The sequence below is a fragment of the Varroa destructor genome, unplaced genomic scaffold, assembly GCF_002443255.2.
Source record: "Varroa destructor unplaced genomic scaffold, Vdes_3.0 BEIS01000002.1, whole genome shotgun sequence".
Lineage (NCBI taxonomy): Eukaryota > Metazoa > Arthropoda > Arachnida > Mesostigmata > Varroidae > Varroa > Varroa destructor.
In genome coordinates, this window is record NW_019211455.1 from 13,156,158 (window position 1) to 13,178,906 (window position 22,749).

The window sequence follows — 22,749 nt, forward strand, 5'->3', positions numbered from 1 at the left end:
ATGAAATTTGCTGTTGTTACGGCTGCTGCTGCTGCTGCTGTTGCCTGTTATTCGCTACAAAGAGCTGTGTAATGCGTATGCCTTCAATACGTCTGCTCAAATTTGATACGTTTTTGTGTAGGAACTCGCTATTACTAACTGAGGATTGTCGATGAGGCGATCAACCCGACGTCGGACTGGGATTTTAAATGTCTTGCTGCTTCCAGCTAATTAAGTAAACTTTACTTAAAAGTACTTAAGTAAAGCTTTACGTGTCTATTTCGATGGACCGTCACGGCCCATCAGTGGACACGAAAATCTCCCATACTTTCGATAATACAAGACTAGCTATTTTATAATTTGCTCTCATAGTCTTCTAAGTACGAGCTTGATAACCCATAGTGCGTAGTGGCTTGATAAGACAGACAGGCAGGCAGGCAGGGTAGATAACGAAGATCTTCTGCTCTTCTAGTCGTTGTATTCTAGCGGTGTAAACGCGCCATAGAAAAGCCATCGTAAATGAATAATGGCTCCCATAGCGCTCCCAAAAGTAGAAGCAGTCGAAGTATCAATAGTCTCTAAATAAATGCCATCAACCATATTTATTCTCTTTAATATTATTGCCGTTTGAATCTTGCCCAGGAAATATTTCTCATATTCCAAGGTTACCATAAATTTTACTGCCTCGCTTTATGCATCGGTAAGACTCCGCCAAGTCGCGCGCGTCCTCTGAGCTGCATTTGTCCGCTCTAGGCGACCCAATTGCTTCAAATGTCTTCATGTGTCTTTTGTCGCGTATTTTTGAATTATTATTATTATTATTTCCGTATATTGCATATTGTACCTTGGTCTTGCTCGCATCTTGCTACTGCTGCCTGGAATGCGCTTCCATGACCCTTTCTACCTTTTAGATTTCTTACAGACCCTCAACCACTGAAAAGTTTTAGAGTATATTTTTCTCTGCCGATGCTTGCGTAATCTGATTTCGGATTGCATTTTTATTTGTTTTGGATACTCTTTGACTCCAGCCCTCGCCCTTTCGATCTCGGCCTTCCATCCACCATCTAGCTGGTAGCATGGTAGATACATCTTTGCGTATCTTCATTTCTATCACCTTGTTGTTGCGTAACATCTACCCCCCCCCCCCCCTCCCCCCCTGAGTTTGCCCTCCGTTTGTTTGCCTATCCAAATCTAGTTTGGTTTGTTTCAGTTCAAGCAGCCGCAAGCGCTGTCGTCGACGAACCGAGTGCTGAAAATGATCCATTTAATTTCGATGGCCTCGACAACGTCGATGGCGGTGCTGCTGTTATTGCAGTGCCTGTTCTAGCCCGTACCACTGCGTCTGCTTCGGCTGTTTCTAGTCGCAGTAGGCCCACTGATCGAATCGCTAGCCTGACCCCGCCACCGGGGGTCTACCGCCAGCTTCCCAGAAGCAGACGCCGGCCTGCACCCCAAGCTGTTGCTGATGCTGATTCCGCTCGTCGTGATAGCCACGATGAGGCTGGCGACGCTAAGGCCATTAATGCCGAGCAGGCGATTTCCGAGTCGGCCACTGCCACTGGCTCTGCTGTTACTGATTATGACAAAGCTGCTGATAATGTTGATCATGGTGATTATGAAGTGTCGCTTAGAATGATGGCTGCTGATGCAACAATGTGGTTGTTCCCCGTTGATGTATCATACCCCATTGTCTCCAGGCATGCCCGAGCCGTCGAGAAGTTGGACAAATCCGAGCCATACTCTGGTCCAGAATCACCCGACTACCCGGATACAGGTACACGAGGTCATTGAATCTGCCGAAGTTCCCTATAGCATCATTCGATCGCCGGCTAAACCGGGTAAAGAGTAAAAGCTCGATTAGCGTACATATAAAATTAGTCCACACTTGCATATGCATCATATTTTTCAAGAGAGGCCATTTCAGTGGAGCTTCACAACTATTATAGCAATATAACCAAGCAAGCTAATAAACCAAAGCGAGATGCCTGATAGTTCGAACCAACTACCCTAGACGGTGCTCGAATACTACTGACAATAGCCGGTAATATTAGCACATAACGCACGATTTTTCCCTCGAAAAAGCTCACTCATGTGTTTTCCTGCTTAGACAAAACATGTACCAGTAATCATACCAGTAATTACCCAAGTAACCAATCAATCAATTACCCACTTTTTCACTAGTACTAACATTAACCGTAGTTGTATGTGTTTGTACTTCTACAATTAAACCCCCTTTAGTTGTAAGCTATTGATTGCTTGATTAGTAAGCAGCAGGACGTTCCACCCGCAATGGATGTACACTGGTGTACAGATAGGATATCGGTGCATTGCCGTCGTTACGTTTTTGCGTAGGTGGCCGAGAATGTTTGCGCATGTTTTTGTGTGTCACTGATTCACGCATAGCCTTTACTGATCAAGGCATAGTCACGTCTATGTAAAGAGCCTAGGCCTGCTGATATATAATAATACATGTTTGAATATGACGTAGCGTCTCATTGATCTAATAATTAGACTTGTCGGCTTGCAAAATAGTGAAAAAAAAAAAAAAAAAAAAAAAAACGAATTTTGTCACGGTGCTTTTTGGTGTGGACACACGATCGTGCTAGTATAATACAATGATACAAATAAGCGAAATCTACTGCACCCAATGCATAAAGTGCGTAGACAAAACAATTTTCAGGTATTGCTCAGTTATAGTATCTATTTTAACTAGATTTTATTTTTATTATTAATTAGGTTTTATCAGCCTTTGAATTTTATACCTGCGCTAATATTTTACTGATGTTTTTCGTCGCTTACTATCGCTCGGCCACTTTACAGCCGCGTTTTCTGGGAATTCTGGCAGCACCTGCGTGAAGTTGATCCAAAACGACATGCGGCGTTGTTACAATAGATATCAGCGTCAGGAGTCGGAGTTGAAGAAGCAGCAGTCACGGGCCAAATCGACGAGCGTCGCGAGTGACGCCCAGCAAGTGGACGCTAAACCTAAAGTTTGCTGGTAAGTGGCATAGGCTCGAGTAAGCTGGCTTTCTTTGCTAATACCTGTCACGAGACGAACGCTATGATCAGTTGACGTGTCTGGTGGAACTTATTTCGATCTTTGATTTTCTGTTTATCCATGTTTCAGTGCGTTTGGCGCATATGCTCATTGTCTACAGACGGCGGTACAGACGCGCTGCAGCCAAGATCGTGAGGCACTTGTGGACACAATAATTGCGCAGACTCTAAAACTAATTGGGGGTCATTGTGAAGAGTATTTTTACGGCAGTCCGAAATGCTCATCGGGCGTATCGCCTTTACTCACGTTAACATCTTCTTTCATCGTTCTTGTGGCCCTATTCGCGACCCTGCCATCTCTGGTCGTCCGAACAGTGTTCCCATAAGAAAGTTCCTGTCGACCGTTGTTAATTATATGAATCCCAGTTATCGCTTACTATTGTTCCTATGCGGCAGTACGTTATAGTTATGCTATTGACAAGCTCCAACTGACCTTCGGTAGTTGGTCGAGGAACAACCGTCGAGGGTCATCCACGCACGACGTTTACAACGATAACCAGTTAGAACATCGGGAGCAGCATCAACAGCATTTCTGCCACACTTCAACCATCGAACCCAAAATGTTATTGCTTATTGCTTGTAGCTAGGTGTTACTTGGGTCAAGATCACTGATCGGTGGGTTCATTAAATGCACGCGTACATCAATTCAAACAAGAACATTGGTGAAGCCGACTAGCATGCAAGAGTGATGAAATCGTAAGCAAAAAGTAATTACTGGCGTATGGAGGCTCGATCACTTGAACGAGACGCTACGTTAAAACTACGACAGCAGGTGCATGACGAACGATAAAGATGCACACGCATCCCTGTCATTCCCAAGGGGTGAGGGGCAATTGCTTTGTTCGTCGAATGGCATTCTGACATACATAGGCAAATAGAAAGAAAGAAAGAAAGAAAAACGGCAAACTATTAGCAGCACCAGAAACTGTACGCGGATAAGGAGCACGAGTAACTTCGAAAGATCTGCTTCGACAGTTGAAATAACAATAAAGGCGTGAAGTAATCATAATGATGATAATCAGATTGATAACCGAAGTATGAGACGTTATAACCATTGTTAATATCAATAATATGAAATTCGCAGTAGTCAATTGAGCGAAAACGTACGATGACGACTCGACGATGACACTGCCCTCCTGAATGTACAACGATAAGTTTGCGGACGTCTTTCTCCTTCATTAGAAACAAATCGTAAATAACACAAAAGCGGCCAGTCTCGCATTGACACCATCAGTGGATGTCGACCAAACGATCGATGCCGCTGCACCAACCTGGCGTAAGCTTGAGGCCGTACACGCTTCGGGTAGGACAAGTGATATTCTAATGGCCTGCACAATATCGTCGGGCGGCGGACAAACACAAGCGACTCGGTTAAAGATGTCCGGAGAGCTACTCCAGCATGTAACTGGGCATAGCAGTTAACAGAAATCAGAGGTGATGGAGGGGGAAGAGGTTCCGTGTGAATCAAAGGAAATGATAGGAAAATAAAAAATATTGCCGTTAAGCAACACGTACACACGCCTGCATACGCACGCATATATATATATATATATATATATATATATACAAACACATCTATACACAAATGACTTGACCGATACCGAAGATAGGCAAACTACCTATAGCACGGATGGAGTTTGTTGACCCGTTGAAAATGCTAAGCACGCAACGTTCATATTTGCCAGGTAAATAGCGGCTGGCTAAATACAAATAGCGTTATGCAGATCGAAAGGTTATTGAAACTGTGGAAAATGGTAACAATGATAGCAAGAAAACCGCCGATGCCGTATAATTCAAGAGAGAAACAGAGCCCGAGTTTTAAACAATGATATATATATATATATATATATATATACCATGTAGCTTAAAAATAATAATAAGAATAAAAGATTAATGGCTTAGGGAAGGTTCGAATGACTGAGTGAGACAGGAAGATAAAGAGAGCGAATGAAGGACACGAAGCCCTGGTATATATATATATATATATATATATATATATATATATATATATATATATATATATATGTGTGTGTGTGTGCAGTGTAAATTTCGAGAAATCATAAACCTCTATGGGGTAACCTTCAGCAGAGTTATAGGTAGAGATAAGACGAAAAGGAAGCGCGGACTGCTGTGAGGAGCCCATGTTGCCGACCGAGATGCCCATAGTGTATCCTTGGATGTTTTCCCGTCAGCATTTTTCCCGTCATGCGCGAAAAGATTGAAGACACTCCATGTAAACAAATCAAACAAGTACTAGCATTGCTACTATTAATAGTGCTGTTATGACAAATACTAACTGATAGATAAACACAAAATAATAAACTAATAATTCAATTAATCTGCGCGGAGCGAGAGCATGAAAGAAGTGTGCGGGGAAGGATGAGCTCTGTGATGGGTCGTCTGACCGATTAGAATCTGAATGATGTGGGTATATTGTCCATCTCCAAATTCCCTATGACGATAATAATGGTACTAACCAGCATTTACGTCATGTTCGCTATATACATAAATATGCGGAGCTCCCTCTCGTCTTCGATGCCGAAACACAGTTCAGGCCGTTGTAAGTAATTGTTGACAGGTTCACAAGCTGTTGATTTAAACGGCCCCGCCCTTTTTGGCGTTTACATCATCCAATCAGATTGTTCAAAGATGATCCACTTTCGAACGTTTCATCGGAGCAGTGTACTGCCCCATTGAGTTCACACGATTCGCAGATATCACCATTTGTATTTGCTCGCCCCCTCATAGTAGTTCTCAAAGCAAAGAGTTTCTCAAATATCGAGCATTTCCATTTTATCACGATTGTTACACTTGTCTGTAGCTAATTAGATAAGCTAGCCAGAAAAAGCACGATATTATTTTTCCATTAGATTCACTCTTCTATGGGAGCTACGACTCTAGAAAGCCAAAAATGTTGTTTTTGAATAAGTTAAGGATAGCAACTGCATCCGTTCTGTGCTTTTTGTTGCCTGGTATACGCTTGAGGATCGTGATCTTTTTTTTTTGTGTTTCTGTTGTTGTTGCAGCGTATGATTTCTTTTAAACATATTGAACATGGCCTAATATATACCTACCTCTCCTACCTAAGGAATAATATCCTTGTTTCCCCACTCCACAACTGTTATTTTATGATTTTCTGCGTTAATAGAGCAGCTTAGTGTGATAAGTGGTCCTTGTAATCACAATGTCGATACTACTTGGAATATGTTGAGAAACAACAATTCATTAATTATTATTATTCCATAGTCTACTCCTAGAAAAAAAACGGCGCAGCAAATATACGATAAAGAAAATGACGCATTTTATCAGTAAAATGGTCATATTACTATGTAGAATTTTATTCTTCATTTTGCATCTTTGCAGAACGTGTCAGACACTTCTACACACAAACATTCCTCCGCTGCTCTAAGTTGACGCATATTGTTTGACCCCATGAGTAGTCATTTGTCAAGTTACTATTCTTGCACGCAGGTGACAATGATAATAATAATAGCGACCTTATTGAATGGCAAAAGGAGAAGTGCTACTTAATAATCTTTGTTAAGATTTGTTACTGCATTACGGCTATGATCGCTTGATAATTTGCGATCTAGCGCCCCTTCCCACGTCAAGGTTGACAAGGTGACCCTGAGGTTATTCGACAGCGTTAGCAGTCGCTTTTTTGTGCGTGTGAATCCGCGGAACGATGTCACGAACGTCAAGTTATTTCTGGTCACACCCCCGTAGACGCACACACACATGCACACACTATTGCATAGACGCACGCTATTTGTTGGAAGGAAAAATATGCATCATTTGGTTTCTAAGTTGACACGTGCCAGTATCTTTTGCGTTAATCTTGCTTGTAGCAAACGTGGCGCATCATTGTATTTGAAGGTAACAAAACAGGAGTGTGCCTTCGTGACGGAAGGTCCCGTCTGCTTCAGCAGGTCAAATTTTTTTGCTAAGGAAAATACAACCTCTGGACTGGGCTGTACCACGGAACCGTGGGTTTCCTTTCGGTTTCTAAGTAATAATCCAAACAACCATACGAAGTCTGCTTGTATGTGAACCGAAATATGTATATGAGCGGAACGACTGGGTTTCCTAGTAACCTGGTTGCATCTCGAACAAATTAGGGTACTCCAAAAACCTAGCTGGTAATAACAGCGCCACCTCGATTGGCTTTGCTCGAGAGTGGAAAGTGCGACCCAAGGCGCAGAGCTATTCATAGGCCCCATTAAGGGTTAACGGTGAGGTTTTTGTAAAGTTGAATAATATTCGTAGATAATAATTTATAAACGATTCGTGTTGATGTTTATGGATCACTCGATTCTTTCTGCCCATTTTCCAAACTGTGTCAGTTGTATGGCCAGTAGGATTCCCAAAACAAAGTGAGGGGGTTCACAATGGCGCGAAGAAATTTGCTGATGGACAGATAACACAAGAGGCGAAGTCTATACATAGCATACAGTCCCTATGCTTGCCATCCCCTTTCTCTTGTTCGTTCTAGATGGGCTCGAGCCATCGTGTGCTGTGCTAAGTCCTCGGATCCACTGCACCTCAAGAACATGACCAGTACAGTTTATAATGTATAGCAAATTTGCGGCAAAATAACAAAGTGAAGGGAAGAAGGTTGTACAAGAACAAAGTTCATGTATAAGAGTACATGAAGTATGAGAGGTTCAGACACCAGAGGTCAGTACCGGTTATAAACAAAAGGAGACTAATGCAAATTGTACTGAAAATAAGTTTCTATAAATAGGCTATGTAATATATCTCTGAGTTTTACGAGATGATGGCCCGTCTCCTGATGCGTGTTCTGATCCGCACTAGCCCTATCTTCCTTCACACAGGGATAAAACATTTAATTAACTACAGTACTAACAGAACAATATAAACATGCATATAAATATATAGATCATCTTCCTTTAGATCATTCACCTTCAAGAAAAAACTTTAGAAAGGTGCGGATTCATATTGGCCTATAGAAGCACAAAAGGACTCTACTGAGATGTTTCAAAAATGCGTACACATACACAGAGTAATTTTCATGACAAATTACGATTCCAGTTTTGTGTTTTCCATTCACGTAAAAGAAAAACGATGTACTTAAGCAATAGACGAAACTTTAGAGAACCTCAAAGATGACTATAAAAGCAGAGCGACTGAGACCGCTACCGTGTCTGCCAGTTCATGCCCAAGCGTTCCCAAATCGAGCGAAAAGAATTAATTATAGCCAATGCATCACAATACGCTAAGGTGCGCCTGTTGGGCTAAATAAAAAGCAAAACACCCAAGATATGTATTGTACAAGACTAAAAACTCCTCAGATCATACGAAGCAATCACGTGGTAATAATATAATAACATGATTGTGCCCCACCCCTCCCGCCGCCCCACAATCGCGAACGACCTGTGCTCACGACTTCATTTTTCGTATGGTTGGTATGAAATCGATGAGGTAAAAGAGAAACCGACAGGACAAACGACTAGGTTTAGGTTTACCGCAATGTACTGACACATAACTGATTTATATATTAGTGTTAAATAAGCTGTAAATAAATACATAACGATGATAATACCACTAACAAACACATTATGGTTACTATTAATATATATATATATACATACATATGTATATATTACAATGATGATGGAGGCGGATGGACGCGATTCCCGGTTAGATGACGTTGCCTATAGGTGTTTTTATCTTGTCAAAAGGACCCAGTTGAACGAGAACGCTGCCGTAAGTAGGATTTGCCAACGATAAAAGGCAACGAAACTGATTTACTTAAAAATGTAAGAAAAATTACTGAACACTAAAATATAAAATACCGGACAGAGTCGATTAGTAGTGCAGATATAACTTATTATAACAGCAAAACACAGATAATTCTACAATTGCTCGTCAAGAATATACGGAAACAAAGTTAACGATGAGTATATTACTAACGTGCATGTAACAGCATGATTACAGGAGGACAAGCACCCTTATTTAAAACGTTATCCTGTAGACAATAAGTATGGCCTTTTACTGCACAGAAACGGAAATCTCATGTAATTCTAACCAGAACCAGATGATAACAGCGCCGCGTAATAAGCTAAGCACAACGATAGGCCGTGCTCAACTCTACAAAACAAAAAAAAAAGAGGAAGCAAGGCCTAACCATGATGAAGAAAAGGCGCGGGGAAAATGTCAGGAATAGCAGACAAACAAACTATAAAAAAACAAAAACATTAAATCTGTAAGGAAATGACTATTGTGAAGTTGAAATAGCATACGGGTATCTACGCTGCTGTGACTGTCGACCGATTCTGCTGTCGCCCCGGATTTAATCTACTGCAGATTCCCTTACACACGGCCGTATATGCAATTAGGAACAACTGAAAAAACGGTTTTTTTTTTTATTTTTTCGTTGACGAAATTGAACACAACAAACTAACGTGGATCCTGAAGAAGGGTGTTGTTATTAACGTGTCGGGACGTTCGTAGTTGAGACATAAGCAGTTTAATGCTGATAGAAAAATAGTACCGCCTAAGGAAGTACATGCTGTGTTATGTAGATGATACGGATGAAACAATTAACGGGTTGGATGCGGAAATTGTCACAGCAAACAGATAAGTTTGGATACGCTATCTAACATTGGTCAATATACAAATGACCGCTAGTGAGTCTGCAGTGGGCCAGGTCGTTACTGCGAATATTAGGAAGTCCTCTCATTTGCTGGTTTCTTTGTAAACGTGGAAGGCAACAACGAAGCAAATAAAGCGCAAAGCACGGAAGATCGGGCGTACAGAAACAAACAGATTGATAAATTAAGGTAATGCGCGTATGAGCGTCCACTGTCCCTGCAAATATGACGACAAAAGATAAAAGCAATAAAAATAGAAATTATTTGTACAAAATAGAAACAAGCTTTGTATTTTATACTCCTATCTTATATGTTGGATATATATTATTAAGGGTTTGCAGCGTCCTATGGGTGATGAGCTTAGCTAGTGGGTCGCAAATGGTGTATGAAACTGGTTCGGTGCAGGAAAGCGTCCTGGTTAGAGCATTTTAAAGTAAGGAAAATTAACAGGAAGAAAATGAGATGTCGAGAGGCCACGCTCATTAGGTTGCACGCGATTGCGGTACAATTATAATACAGTTAATCCACAAATAATTACAGAATAAATACAAATTATATGTATTTTAGGTTTTTAGGTATCAAAAGGGAGCGGCACCTGGCCAGGATGAGATGTGAGTGTCCAGTGAACGCTCGTTCCACTAGTTAGTTACCACACATTATGTTAGTAATAGGGGCCACTCCATTGGGCAAACATTCGTCAATGCTTGCTAATCATAAGAAAGCTGCATCGTTAAATAAATTCCTTCTTAATTACACAACAATCTACAAGTTAACTTAAAATCTATAACGAATCACCTTAGGTAATAGTGTTTTTTCATTATATCGGATATTTAAACCGTTAAGTTAATTTGAAAAATCACTGGCTCTCAGCCACGACACAGAGTATCTACACCTGGATGTGAACATAAACCAAAATGCTTACCCTAACTTTAGTGAAATGAGTCAAAAATTTAAGTTCCAAAAGCGTCGCCAACTGTATCGTGTCTCGACTATTTGTCAGTTCTAATTGGGCGATAATACCCTCGAATATGACATTTTTAATATATGCAATATAACATGACCAATAAGATCATAAAACTGAGTCCCTCGTTACGGAAGAGTGTGTAAAAGCAAATATACAAAATATAATTTACCGTCGTCGAAAACGTAATGCTCCCACGTCCGATCGTAGTAGTCTTCCTTCATAATGGGAAGATTTCCCGCGTTTATGTTCAGTTGGCAGCTTGTTTAGCCAGGGCCATCGGTGACCCACTTTGACGCGCGTATCATATTTGTTGCTGTGCAACAGAAACAAACAGAAAAAAACGTAGAAGCAGCTTTAGTCCGCTTGGTGTATGCTCCAGTTATCATGTAACTTAACGTCAACACGTTTTACCACGCATAAACATGCATCCGTCGGTAACTTGTTTCCCCTCTAGACATACACATGTTATATACACGCACAAAATGTGCGTTTTTTTGATGAAAGAACGGAACGAGCTGCGTTCTCGTTCCGGTTCCCAGTTCCCATTTGTTAGCGCGCCTGACTGAGATCTCGACTCAAACGGTTACGGTTACAGTAACAAGTAGGTGGATAATGATATTTTATTCAAGGCAAGTGATTTCGTCTTTTCCATTCGTCCTTTTTGCCCTGCTGGTGACAGCAGCGGACGGAGAGTATAAGGACAAAGGAAGAGACACCGGAGTAGAGCCTCTCCGTCCAGTAACTCTTTAGCCTCCTCGCCCACCTCCCTCGCCATATCCCCTTTCTCAATTATCGCTCTTGTCTCGCCGTGCTGTCGTCCTTTATCTTGGTGTCTCTGTTTTGTCGTAGCGGCGACCCTATAGGGCCGCAGGTATGTGTTTGCCTGTTAGTGTCGACCATGGCCTAGGTTTTCCCGGGAAAAAGGTTTACACGTTTCGACTGTTGGTTCGCACATGACGCTGTTAGGTGTCGGACGGAAGCGATAACGTTCAGTCTATTGGAAGTAGAAAAAGGACAGGCTTTTAGGCGATATCTCCAAAACAAGCCGGGATAGCCGAAACGTGACTATTACAGGAAATTACCATTGAAATAAATAATACATTGGTCTGTATGTATGTGCATGTGAGAGTGTATGCAAGCGACGGTGCATAGAGATGTGTCGAAACGCATTGAAACGTTTCGCAAAGATGTGTGACGTTGCCAAGGATAACAAGTAATGCGTGTTTATACGGGACTATGATAGCTTTAATGGCTGGAGATGGGACTGAAAGCCACTAATAACGAGGCATCAAATATAGAATACTGATGTCGCCTGACGATAGAAGCGGCTGGCAGCAGTAGACAAGGAAGTAATAAATGGCTCGTACTTACAGAATGCATATAAGTTATATTTTGTAGCTTCATCGTTGTTTTGCTACTGCATAACGCTATCTCGAACGAGTTTACATAAATAAAAGTACAAACTTGCGCTAGGACTATGGTAGGATTACTATATTTGACTGTGTTTTACTAATAGATAATCTATTATCTATTAATATACTTAATTTATCGATTAATTAATCTACTAATAAAAACAAGAATAATCAGTGCAATAAAATAGAAACTGAATACGGGAAGTAAATTACGCACCTATAATATCTCATCTCACAGTTCTTTGCTTTTAGAGCTGGTGTCAGGGCCTAGCAGGCCTTTATAAACGAACAGCTGTACTGACTGAATGAAAGTCATGCTCTAGTTCGGTTAAGCAGTTTTTCATATCCTAAGCCTATATCAAATTTAGGGTGTGGGTCAAAACGTATTTTGCTAACACTGAACCATCAGTGCTTCAATACAGGAGTGACAAGCATCCGACATCAGATGGGAATATGTTACAGGTTATATATGACAAGCTGACGCTAAAGATGTGGCATACTACACGGAACTAATTAATGTTAACTTCGGATCAAGATCAAGTTATCAAAATAGTCTTAGAACGGATAAACCGAATCCTGGGCACGATGCTCAGTGCTATGCAACTAGCACACTCCACAGAGCTTCTGATAATACAGAGTGTGTATTCGTACGTCGAATAGCGCGATTCCGTACGCTGTGTTTGGACCAAAAGCGACTTTAGAAGCTGACAGTTTTAGTTAAAAAATTGTGTGAAATATCTGCTCTAAAATATACTCTGTCTAAACCTAAAATCAACGGAGATATATAGACGCGCGGTGCCGTTTTTGCGGTAAACACCTTGACTGAAGTCAAACTGTAAATTATCATATTGTTATGTAGGACCCATTCAGATCATTATTCGAATCAGAGAAACGAATCCAGCACAAACTCAAGGCAACGTTCGAGACTGTTACTGGCAAAAAAACCGTCGGATATTTTGTCAAGGTATGGGGTGGAACTTTGTCTGCTCAATAAGATAACGGTTTTCCTATACGTACTTTGTAATATTTGTGTAGCAGCATATTTTTCTTCATGTCGACGAAAACAAGTCACAGCTCAGGGGAAGGGCAACCGCTGCATGCCCGCAGCACTTCTTATTAGGAGCACTAATATATATATTCTGTATATCAATTTTCTCAAAATGTAGACCGTCATATAAAATTTATGGTATAAGTAGAAAATATAAATATAAAGCGTGCAGAAAGACAAACTGCACTTAACAGATTTCAGATAGAAACAGCTGAAGTAGATTTGGAACTCACAATAGACATACTTGCAGTCATAGCCCAGTAGATCGGAGACTTGAATTTATGGTACCGATCAGTTTCAGCTATAGCACTCATATGTCAGAGATAGTGCCCTGTGCCTTCGAACGAACAAATTAGATTTAACGTCCATTTGAAGTCAGCAAACTTAAACTAAAATGCACTTATGTCTTCTGTTCACCGTTACGTAATGACCATTTTGACGTATGCATTTTTAGCATAGAACACTGAACTAGGCAAAGACAACGAGCGTTGTTAACGTATAGAAAAATATGTGCGTAGAATTTCCTGTCTGTCTAAAGTCGATTAGAGTACAATCAGACACAATCGTATCATAGAACTAGCCAATCATGCTCCGATTTCTTCCAAATCAGGTCAAAAAGCGCAATTAACAGATAACAAGCCATCTGTCGCCTACATATCAATAGAAAAAGGTCAGGCCTTTCCACATCACTCCGCAATTCAACGAAACACGACCAAATCAGTGGCTAGTCAGTGACAACGGCAGAAATAAACAGAGCAAAAAAGTCGATATCATCTCTATGGCGACCATGGGTCAACGACGAATTCATTTCATAGGGCATACGTGGCCCTTTAGTCGTACAAAATTCGATATTTACGTTGTTTGTGTCATACATCATGGGCAAAACGTTATAGGCAGGACTTGGCGACAACGTTTGAATGCTTCGAGCTCTTTGCGATTAGTCTTCGAGCTTCATGGCATGCGGCCAAATGGAGCGGTGACGAGTTAACGAGAACGGACAGTAGGACAGGCGTGGTGCCTAGCCGACCCCTACGTTATTTGGTGTGGTCCTACCAAGTCACAGGACTTCCGTTCGGCGCATACCAACAGAACTGTAACGTTGCACCTAAAAATAATAATAACAGAACAAAAGATGGCTATTGGTGGACTATAATCGGTCCTGTAGAACAACTTTTTGTTCGTCGACTGTTGGAGATGAAAGGGCCTGTGGAGCCTGTACTGACCCGCAACAGTTGTCGTTCCTCGATGATCACCCGCTGTCAGACAGATGTTTACTTGAGATAATGTAATGATGAGTTCAAAAAGGGGTTTGGTCTGACGGTGCCCATAGGCTCGCAATCGTTCAAAACTGGGAAAATCATAATTGCATTAGCGGCACTGGTGTTCGCAACTAAAATAGGATTGACCAGGTGAGACAAAGTAGACCGAAAGGCTATTCAGGTACATATATAGCAAACTTAAATAACGAAATAGCCTTCAAATCTATGTTAAATTATTGTTTGTCGTCAAGTTAAAGCGATTAAAAGTTATTGACTGCGCCTGATAAGCAATGCAGTTAGCGCCTCATAAAGTTCACTTTTGATGATAGCTAATTTACTGCAAACATAAGCAAACAAACCCTGTTTCGTTTTCGTACGTTCATGCTATAGTCCTAATTGATACCTCCACCCCCCACCCCCACCCCTCCCAAAGGAACTACTAAAGACCTCTCTTATATCTCCGACCGAGCCGGAAAAATGAAGTATTTTGAAATAGTACAAGTATCAAAAGTCAACCAAAGTACCCCGTACATTTCAGACCACCTCTATTGCTGCAACCCAAAAACGGATCCCCTTCAAAACGTATGGAGCCACTTTTTAATAGAACCTGTTGCTACTTTTTCAACTTAAAATAATAGACATTTTCTCAAAAAAAGCTAGACTTTCTGCTCTGTAAATTTTAATTATGTCATTTATTTACTACAGTCGAGTATGGAGATCATTTCAGCATAAGGAGGACGTAAGTATTTCAGGTCAGTTCCTTATAACCTGTATTGTCATTTATCACAAGTGTACGTATATCTTCCAACATAGTTTATCATATGTGACGCTCCTTTGGATATAATCCTACAAAAAACAGAACTGCCTAGGACCTTCTGCACGATGGGGAAAATGTGATATATTGAAAACTAATACAAACCTGGCATTACAGACCAGCTTGCGTCGACTTGTTATCTCTTTTTGACCTTTTGGAAAAGTCCACATTGCGGATAACGAGCTCTGTAGTTTCCCAGACCATTGCATTGCCGTGCCATACATGACTGCCGAGCTAAAATATATGACCAATAAATTTCTTTTACTTTTAATACAACACAAATGCGATACAACAGAAACGCTGTTGCAATGTTTGCGCCTGCTAGATAACTTTATCACTACAGGCTTCGTCGCACTTAACTTCGGCAGAGACAAAAAGAAAAATCTATTTAATAACTGTGATCTCTAAATAGATGTGAGGTAAATGAGCCTACTATTTAATAAAACGTTCTAAATTTCATAAGAGAGTTATTTAGACGCTTTTGCTTTGAAGCTAACCATCATGTCGTTCACAACCAGGAGCTGAGGGTCTGTATTTTGCCGCAACAAAGCCATCGATTGTTAAAATAATGAAGAGAGCTATTTTTTTTTTGTGTTCTTCAAGTGTGTGACAAGGCATCGTAGGCAGAATCCTAGCAGAATGGCGTTTGTCTGGTTACAAATGCTTGTTTTCAATGGGCATCTGAGTTCAAAGTAGAGAAAACAACTTCATTTAAATGAGAACATATGGTATACTAGTATTCAAACTCTTCCTCGCCTAATATGGTACATCTACGCAAATTTGCTACCGATTAAACGTATTAACTTTTGACTCTGTTGCTTTTTTCTATTGCTATGGCTTATGTTTAGAAGTACTCTTCTTTCACAGCGTGTCTTGCTTATCGTATTATTCAATGTATCTTTTATATAAAACATATACTTTTCCATATATAACATGACGAGAAACGACATTTGCAGACGGGGAATATCTATACCTAGTCGCATACTAGTTCTTACTTACTAGACTTTTTCCACCTATATCTACTGGCTGTATTGTTTTGATGTCTATGGCAAACTCCACACGTGGGTTGCTTCATTTGTAAAATCTCACCCTTCTCCCAACCGCCTTGAGATAGCAGGCATCGCTTTAATGGCATGGCGTTACGAAGCACGAATGGCTGCGTTTGCAACGGAACCCGTTGGTCGAAAACAGGACGTAAACGGAGAAGTGGCAGAAAGCGAGTGGCACCCCCGAGACGCACGCGACGCCACGGACGAACCAGAATGTGGCTGAGGCGTAGGAGTGAGGTCACGTTACCGTTAGTTTACTGTTGGCATACGAAAACGCGGTTGCGGCTGTTGCCGTCACCGAAACGATGTTTGAAGTGTCACCGACCGTCGCTTGGTGGCTACTACGGCCCTCCAGCGAGTCATCCATATCAACTCCTCCACTTACAGCAACAATTTCTTTTCTAGGCCAACATACCGTCCACTGGTCTGTAACGACTCCTCTTGCAATTCTCTTTGTGTTCCTACAGCATCGTTCGACCCTTACATTCGTCTGCTTCTAGTATACTGCTGGCAATAAGACGACGGAAGGCCAGATCTATTCCATCGGGGGCTCAGGAGTGATGCTTTTGCTCCCGTAATGTATGTTGACTCTATTCGTATTCGAGTAATGTTAATGCCCTTTCGAGGCAAAGCGACCTCACCAACGGTCATCGTCTGCTGATTCTACTATAAACATGCGACTAGCCTCTAAAGTTAGGCAGTGGGTTTTAAAGTAAAACGGAAATTGCACGGACGCCTTGGAGACTAACGTTTTGAAGTCCTTTACAGGCTTTCTCTTCGTCAACGCCGCGTCGACCACTCCTCATTGGATTATAGCTTAATCCATGTCAGAGGGTAACACTAATAAAGCCGCCGAGAACGATCAAACACATCAGCCTAAATGCTGGCGCAGAATAGCATAAAAATGGGGTGAACTACACGAGAGCGCTCCAACGTTTGAATGGTAACTCTGACCAGTAGAAAAGAGAAACCCTATAAAATGTTCAATTCATATAAATATATACCTACGTTGATTGCCTTTTTTTTGTACCTGTGCGGAATAAAATTGCGGAATAAAATCTCGTTGTGATTCTCGAAGTCTCGAAGAACAAGTGAAGTACCATAAAGGACAGACATGCCTTTGGTAGCGTTTCAGCTAAAATATATCCTCATTAGAAAAAAGTCGGAGACCATGCCATGAAGGCTGAATTCAATCTGTTTTTACGTGTTTTGTAGCCTCTTTCAAATATACTCGTCTTTAATCGAATAATTCGGAAGGTTTTAGGTCATATTGCATACCCCTAAAAATTGTTACTTAAACAAATTTAATTATGAGCTGACACGCTAAATCCGTTAACTGTTTTTCTTTGCTCTTCAGCGGGTGACGTTCGTTCTATTGTAAAGGAGGGGTATTGATGCTAGCGTATTTTCGCGCCATGGGAAGCGCACAAGCGTTTGAGGTTTGGTTACAGAACGCACCACGTCAAAGAAGTACAGATGAGTGGTAGTGAAAATGTAATTATGTTCATTAGTTTTATATTTTATCGATCAGCAAAATGAAAGGAAAGGTAATGGTAGACCTGTTTGACATGAAAAAACCTGATTCATGCTTTTCATTAAAGTGAGCACGTTAAACAGTTGTCCTGCTCTGACCTTTCGTCAGAATAGAAAAGCACAGTAATACTACGGCTTAACAAAAGAACAATTATTTAGCGCCTTGAGGCTGTGCAAATAATATGGTATAAATCTTATTTGAAATACCCACTTTTAAGGGGGATAACGTATCCGTTGAGCTTTTTTGATGAGGTCGTCTTGACAACAGGCCATCTAAATAACTTCTAGGTATTCAGCTAAAAATCAACTGACCGCTGGAATTTTAAAAACAAAGATCTTTTATTCACCGAAATAAAAAGGAACACATTTATTTCGAAGAAAAATTTAGTTGCATTTCTTAGAAGTTCATTTGATAGACAGCTCCCGAGATACGTTTGCACCTAACGGTATATCTGGAATGCATTAAATGACCTACAAAAGTACCGTTGAAATAGATATGCTAGTCATATTCAGTATTCGCGCTGTATATCCAATTTTAAAGCCTTTGAAGGGAACTTTTCAGGCTTATACTTCTCAATAGATTATTTATCGTAATTCGTATGCAGGTCGGTTCACTGGGATCGAGTTCTGGGCGCGATTGCGGCTTGATTAACTGTACTATTTCAGTTAAGTTATTATATTCAATACTAAGTAATGCCCCTTTGGCAGTGGACCTTTCTTCCCTTTCTAACGTAATGCAATATATAGTTTATTCGAAACGAGAATCGGGAACGCTTCGTTGTCCCGTCGACCTCCTCTGAGTTGACAATGATGAATTTTTGGCTGGTTTATTTCAGCAGCTTGACGGACTGACGATGCGCTGGTTTTTAAGTCTCCTTTTCTCAACAGGAGCAAGGTCATCAAAAAGCACTCGGTCATGCCTGCCCCTTAGGATAACCGAGTCAAGGCGAAGGTTGGAACAGATAGGCGCGAGGTCGGGTTGACTGGTCCTCAACGTGTCCTCCGTATCCTTCCCGCTCTTTCCAGGGAGTTTGTGATGTCAGGATATCTGGTGCTGCTGCTGCTGCTGCGTGCAAACCCCACACTAGCGCCAATGGATCCTTGAAAGCAACGTGGCAGTCTGTGAATTCATTGCCCGCTTAGCTCTTCCATGAACCGCCTGCGCTGAAATAGTAATGGGTAGCCTCCACGACATCTACCGTTTGGCTTGTCTTGCTCTACGCGGAGGCTGCTCACGTTACAAAAGCCCAAGTGCTCGTGACATGTGCAAGCCAACTTCACGAGTTCGCTACCAACTATAGCTTGCTTGTAAGAAATCAATATAGTATAGTTATCTGGTAGTATTTTAACGGAAACTTGTTTCTGTAAAGTTGTATACATTAAAGTTAAAGGATGCGGAATTGGGAACAAATTTTAGGACAGGAATATCGTCACATATAGGTGTATGCCCACCATTAATTGTCCCAGCCCAACAAAGCATTTTTTGTGTTCTTGTTTGTTTGTTGTGGCAGAGAACTATGACTGTCATCTCGGTTGCACGTGTTCTGGAGCCAGAAGACGCATTCCCAGCTCTCCCTAACTGCAAACTTGAGTCGTCGTGCAAATTCGTTCTCCCACTCCAACGATGATGAAGGCAGACGTCCGAACAGGCCGCTGCCAGTGAATCGCATCAATAGCTTTCCAATGAAGGCCAAGGAGGATAGATTCCCTCTACATTTTCGATCTCCGGTTGCTGCTATTGCTGCGGGTGGTTACTACTACAGTCATAGTCACCGCTATCACCTCGGCGCATGTCGCTGGGGCGAAGTAGGCGCCTGCTGTGAGGCAAATGGGACTAGTAGAAAGGATCAATCGAGGATGGGAACTGTAAATTGTAAATCAATGACTTCGCTCGAGCTTCTTCAGCAGTAGCTCCTAACTAAAACGACGGGAAGCGGGGCAAGGGGCTAAGAGAGTGGTAAAACACGGCCGAAGTCAGGAAGAAGGGAATGAGAGAGCTGCCTATGCTGCCAGCAATGCCGGAGCTTTGTTCTAAGTGTTACCTCCTGACATTCGTCCACACTTCCCTATAAACTCGCACACGCCCATTATACTCCTAATTTCTCGATAGGGCCGTGCCGCATTAACTCACGGGTCGTAGACACGACCGCTAGTAACCGATAACCGATGCTGGATGTTATGGGCTGACGAGGTAAACCATAGCAACGGATATCATCAAACTTTGACTCGGATGTCCGCGTTTGAAGCTAATATTAGGCTCGCCTACGTCAAGGTAGCTATCGTACCTGAAATCTTAAACTAAGATATACTGTAACCCATTCGTAAGAAGGCATCGGCTTAACTCCCTATGTGACAAAGTATGAGTGCATTACGGCGAGTGGCAAAGAATTGAGACCCTTTGCAAGGCAAAATTTCGACTTGGACTTATCATAACATGTATAGAAAATTAGCGAAACTACAAAAAGAGTTTCTTAGAAAAGAGAACAGTTAATGTAGCTAAGCTATGTGGCATTTTTTTAAAATTTAAGAATACTTAGACATGTAGGTTAACTCTCATTTAATCATTATTGAGTTTTCTAATTGTATCCGGAAAGCGATGACAATTAAGGTGTTTTTGTTAAGAGTTAGGAGGTGTGCGCCCTGTCAAGCTTCGCGCATACATCACTAGTTCTAAATTGTACAGAACGGTTTTGTACGGATAAGGTTATCTGAGCAAAACCCTTATCATATTGTCTCGCTGAAAGGGAGCATGAAAGACAAACGGAATGGTATCTGTAAAATGCAAAACACAACATTCGGCCGGAATTGTTAGATGATTTACTATGTAGATTAATAAATGTGCAATCTTCTAAGTGTGGTTTTTGGCCAGGAGGACAGCGATCTATTGAACCTAGCACCTAGTATAGATCACATCTAAATTCAACGGTTATTTAGGTTGTGTATCTTTTAGAATTTATTTCACACTATTCGAACAAATGTATCACGACGTGTGAAAGCGAGACACACATATACATTGTAATCAACGTTAAGCAATGGCGCGAGCTCCGCGAAGAGCAAAGAAAAATATATAATGCACAGGGTGATGGAGACAAAGTGAACGTCCTCGACTGATTCAGCCCTACCTGCAATCGCGAAGTTTACTGTACGGTCAGGCTTCATTTAAAGTTGCCAGTGCTGCATAGGACCGATGACCTGGCCACCCGTTTGCTAGTGGCGGTGTCCATTCTTTCCGGACAATTTAGCCGCGGCTGCGAGACACCCCGGCCACCCGGCGACATCGGAAGAACGTGAAAAAGGGTAATTCCGTAGCGGCCGTCCCGGTTTCCATAGGCTCTATCCTTGGGCGAACCCCACTTGTCTCTCACTACTCCCTAGCTCAAACTCGTCTCGGTCTTATATAAGAGGTGGCAGAACGGCCTCGAGCAGGCGTCAACTTAACAGGGTGTTTTCGCAGTCCGTGCCATCTCTGCCAGCCAGTTGCCACCCCCTAGAATCTTGCGTCTCCTAGGGGTGTTTAGGAGTGCGGACGGAGCGGGATGTGGCTACCCAAACACTGTAAACTGTGTGGACTCTGACCAAGCTGGAAGAAGAAGGAGCGACGCCTGCGGACGGGTGCTCCCCCTATGTATAGAAGACGCGGGGAGCTTGGGGGCACTGGAGTTTTTAATTGGTTAAATTTTATTAAGTAAGGAACTCCTGGAGCGGCAGCGCTGATAATTACCGACGAGAAGCCAGCTAGCGTAGCGGCTAAAGTGGCAGTCCGACGAGGCAGTAGTAGCAGTAACAGAATCGCTGGTGCCGGTTGGGTGCCCTTGCGCCTGCTTGGCTCCTGGCATAAACTATGTTGGGTGTGCTTTCAGGGCTCCTAACACAAACCCGCGCACGCTGCATGAGTGTTTTATGGACGGCAGTTAAAGTCAGCGCGCGCAAACGATGCCGATGGGGCGAGTGGGCTATAGCAGAGTATGAGAGAATCCATGGGTCTCCTCAGCTGCTCCGCTGGACTGGAAAGGGAGACACTTTGGTAGCACGCTGTATGTAGCAATACCGTCGCAGCGGAACCCCTTTGCGATGCTATGATGACAGTCACACAAGGCAAATGGCCAAGGAGAGAACGTTAGGTAGAACTCACACTATGACAACGGAAGGACTGACAAGTTGGTAGCAGCAGCGCCCTATCTCTTCTATAGCCAGCGCTAGCAAGCTGCTATGATGTTGCCAGGTTTGCTGATTCTGTAGGTGTGGTTTCTATCTCTGATTCATATCGGCCAAGCGCTCCCTTGATAATAATTTCAATAGAAAGGCTTTTGCTCTTCCCTTCATTGGAATTCATGTTCGGTCTGAGCTTTTGCGTTGTTAAACCCGTAAATAAAGCGCTTCCAGTTACACAGAACTTTACTTGTACTTTGTTGCTGTCAGTGCCTGGCAAATACGGCCAGATCTTCGCGTCTATGGATGACCCAAAGGTGCTGGCAATGTCAGCTCCGGAACTGAAAATGCCAGTAAAAAAATTTCAGGCCGAGGTCGTAAAGATGGCAGTGCGGAATTATTTAGTACGTTTTATGACCAGCTTTTCAGTGTTTTCTGACTATACTTATGTTATCTGAGGCGTAGTGTGTGGAATACAAATCGATATAAAGATATGGCAGCTAGCTTCTTCCAACACGAATCGAAATATGTCTACGTCTGGTTTCAAACGTAGACCACTTCATATGCTGTCACACCAATTGCTAGCTGGAAAGCAGCTTTAGCACCCACAGCCCCAGGGACGTCGGCTTCAGATGACAGTAGTATGTTCGGCCTATAGTTTAACTACATTATGTGGATCGCTAGAAGACTTTTTTCCGTGTGGTGTTGCTTTATATTTTGTATTAGGCACTCGTATCTGTAGTTCTGTTTAATTGTACACTGAAATGTAAGGCTATCTTCACTAGTTGAACGTTGTATGAAGATGTTGCTATTTTGTTATCAGATATTTTTCGAAAGATAAAATAAAGGCTGATATGTTCCGACTGCAAAA

General features: G+C 41.9%; 1 protein-coding gene and 1 long non-coding RNA gene across 8 annotated transcripts in view; one reads left to right on the plus strand and one right to left on the minus strand.

Annotated features, from left to right (window-relative positions):
• LOC111243679 (uncharacterized) overlaps positions 1-9,933 on the plus strand; it is a 273,017-nt gene extending 263,084 nt beyond the window's left edge. For 6 of the 7 annotated variants that reach the window (XM_086980937.1, XM_086980938.1, XM_086980939.1 and 3 more), the window contains 3 exons: positions 1,190-1,753; positions 2,800-2,977; positions 3,107-9,933. In XM_086980937.1, coding sequence (XP_086837063.1) covers positions 1,190-1,753; positions 2,800-2,977; positions 3,107-3,362 — 998 coding nt within the window. In that variant the 3' untranslated portion in view covers positions 3,363-9,933. Of the gene's footprint in view, positions 1-1,189; positions 1,818-2,799; positions 2,978-3,106 lie in introns of all 7 variants that reach the window. The other variant, XM_022789585.2, reaches the window with a different exon arrangement.
• Positions 9,934-18,049: 8,116 nt separating this feature from the next.
• Positions 18,050-22,365, minus strand: LOC147757395 (uncharacterized). The gene is made up of 2 exons (XR_015321829.1): positions 20,852-22,365; positions 18,050-20,501 (listed from the first exon to the last, which is right to left on the minus strand). It is a non-coding gene; the product is annotated as an uncharacterized LOC147757395 (long non-coding RNA).
• Between the last annotated feature and the right edge of the window lie 384 nt (positions 22,366-22,749).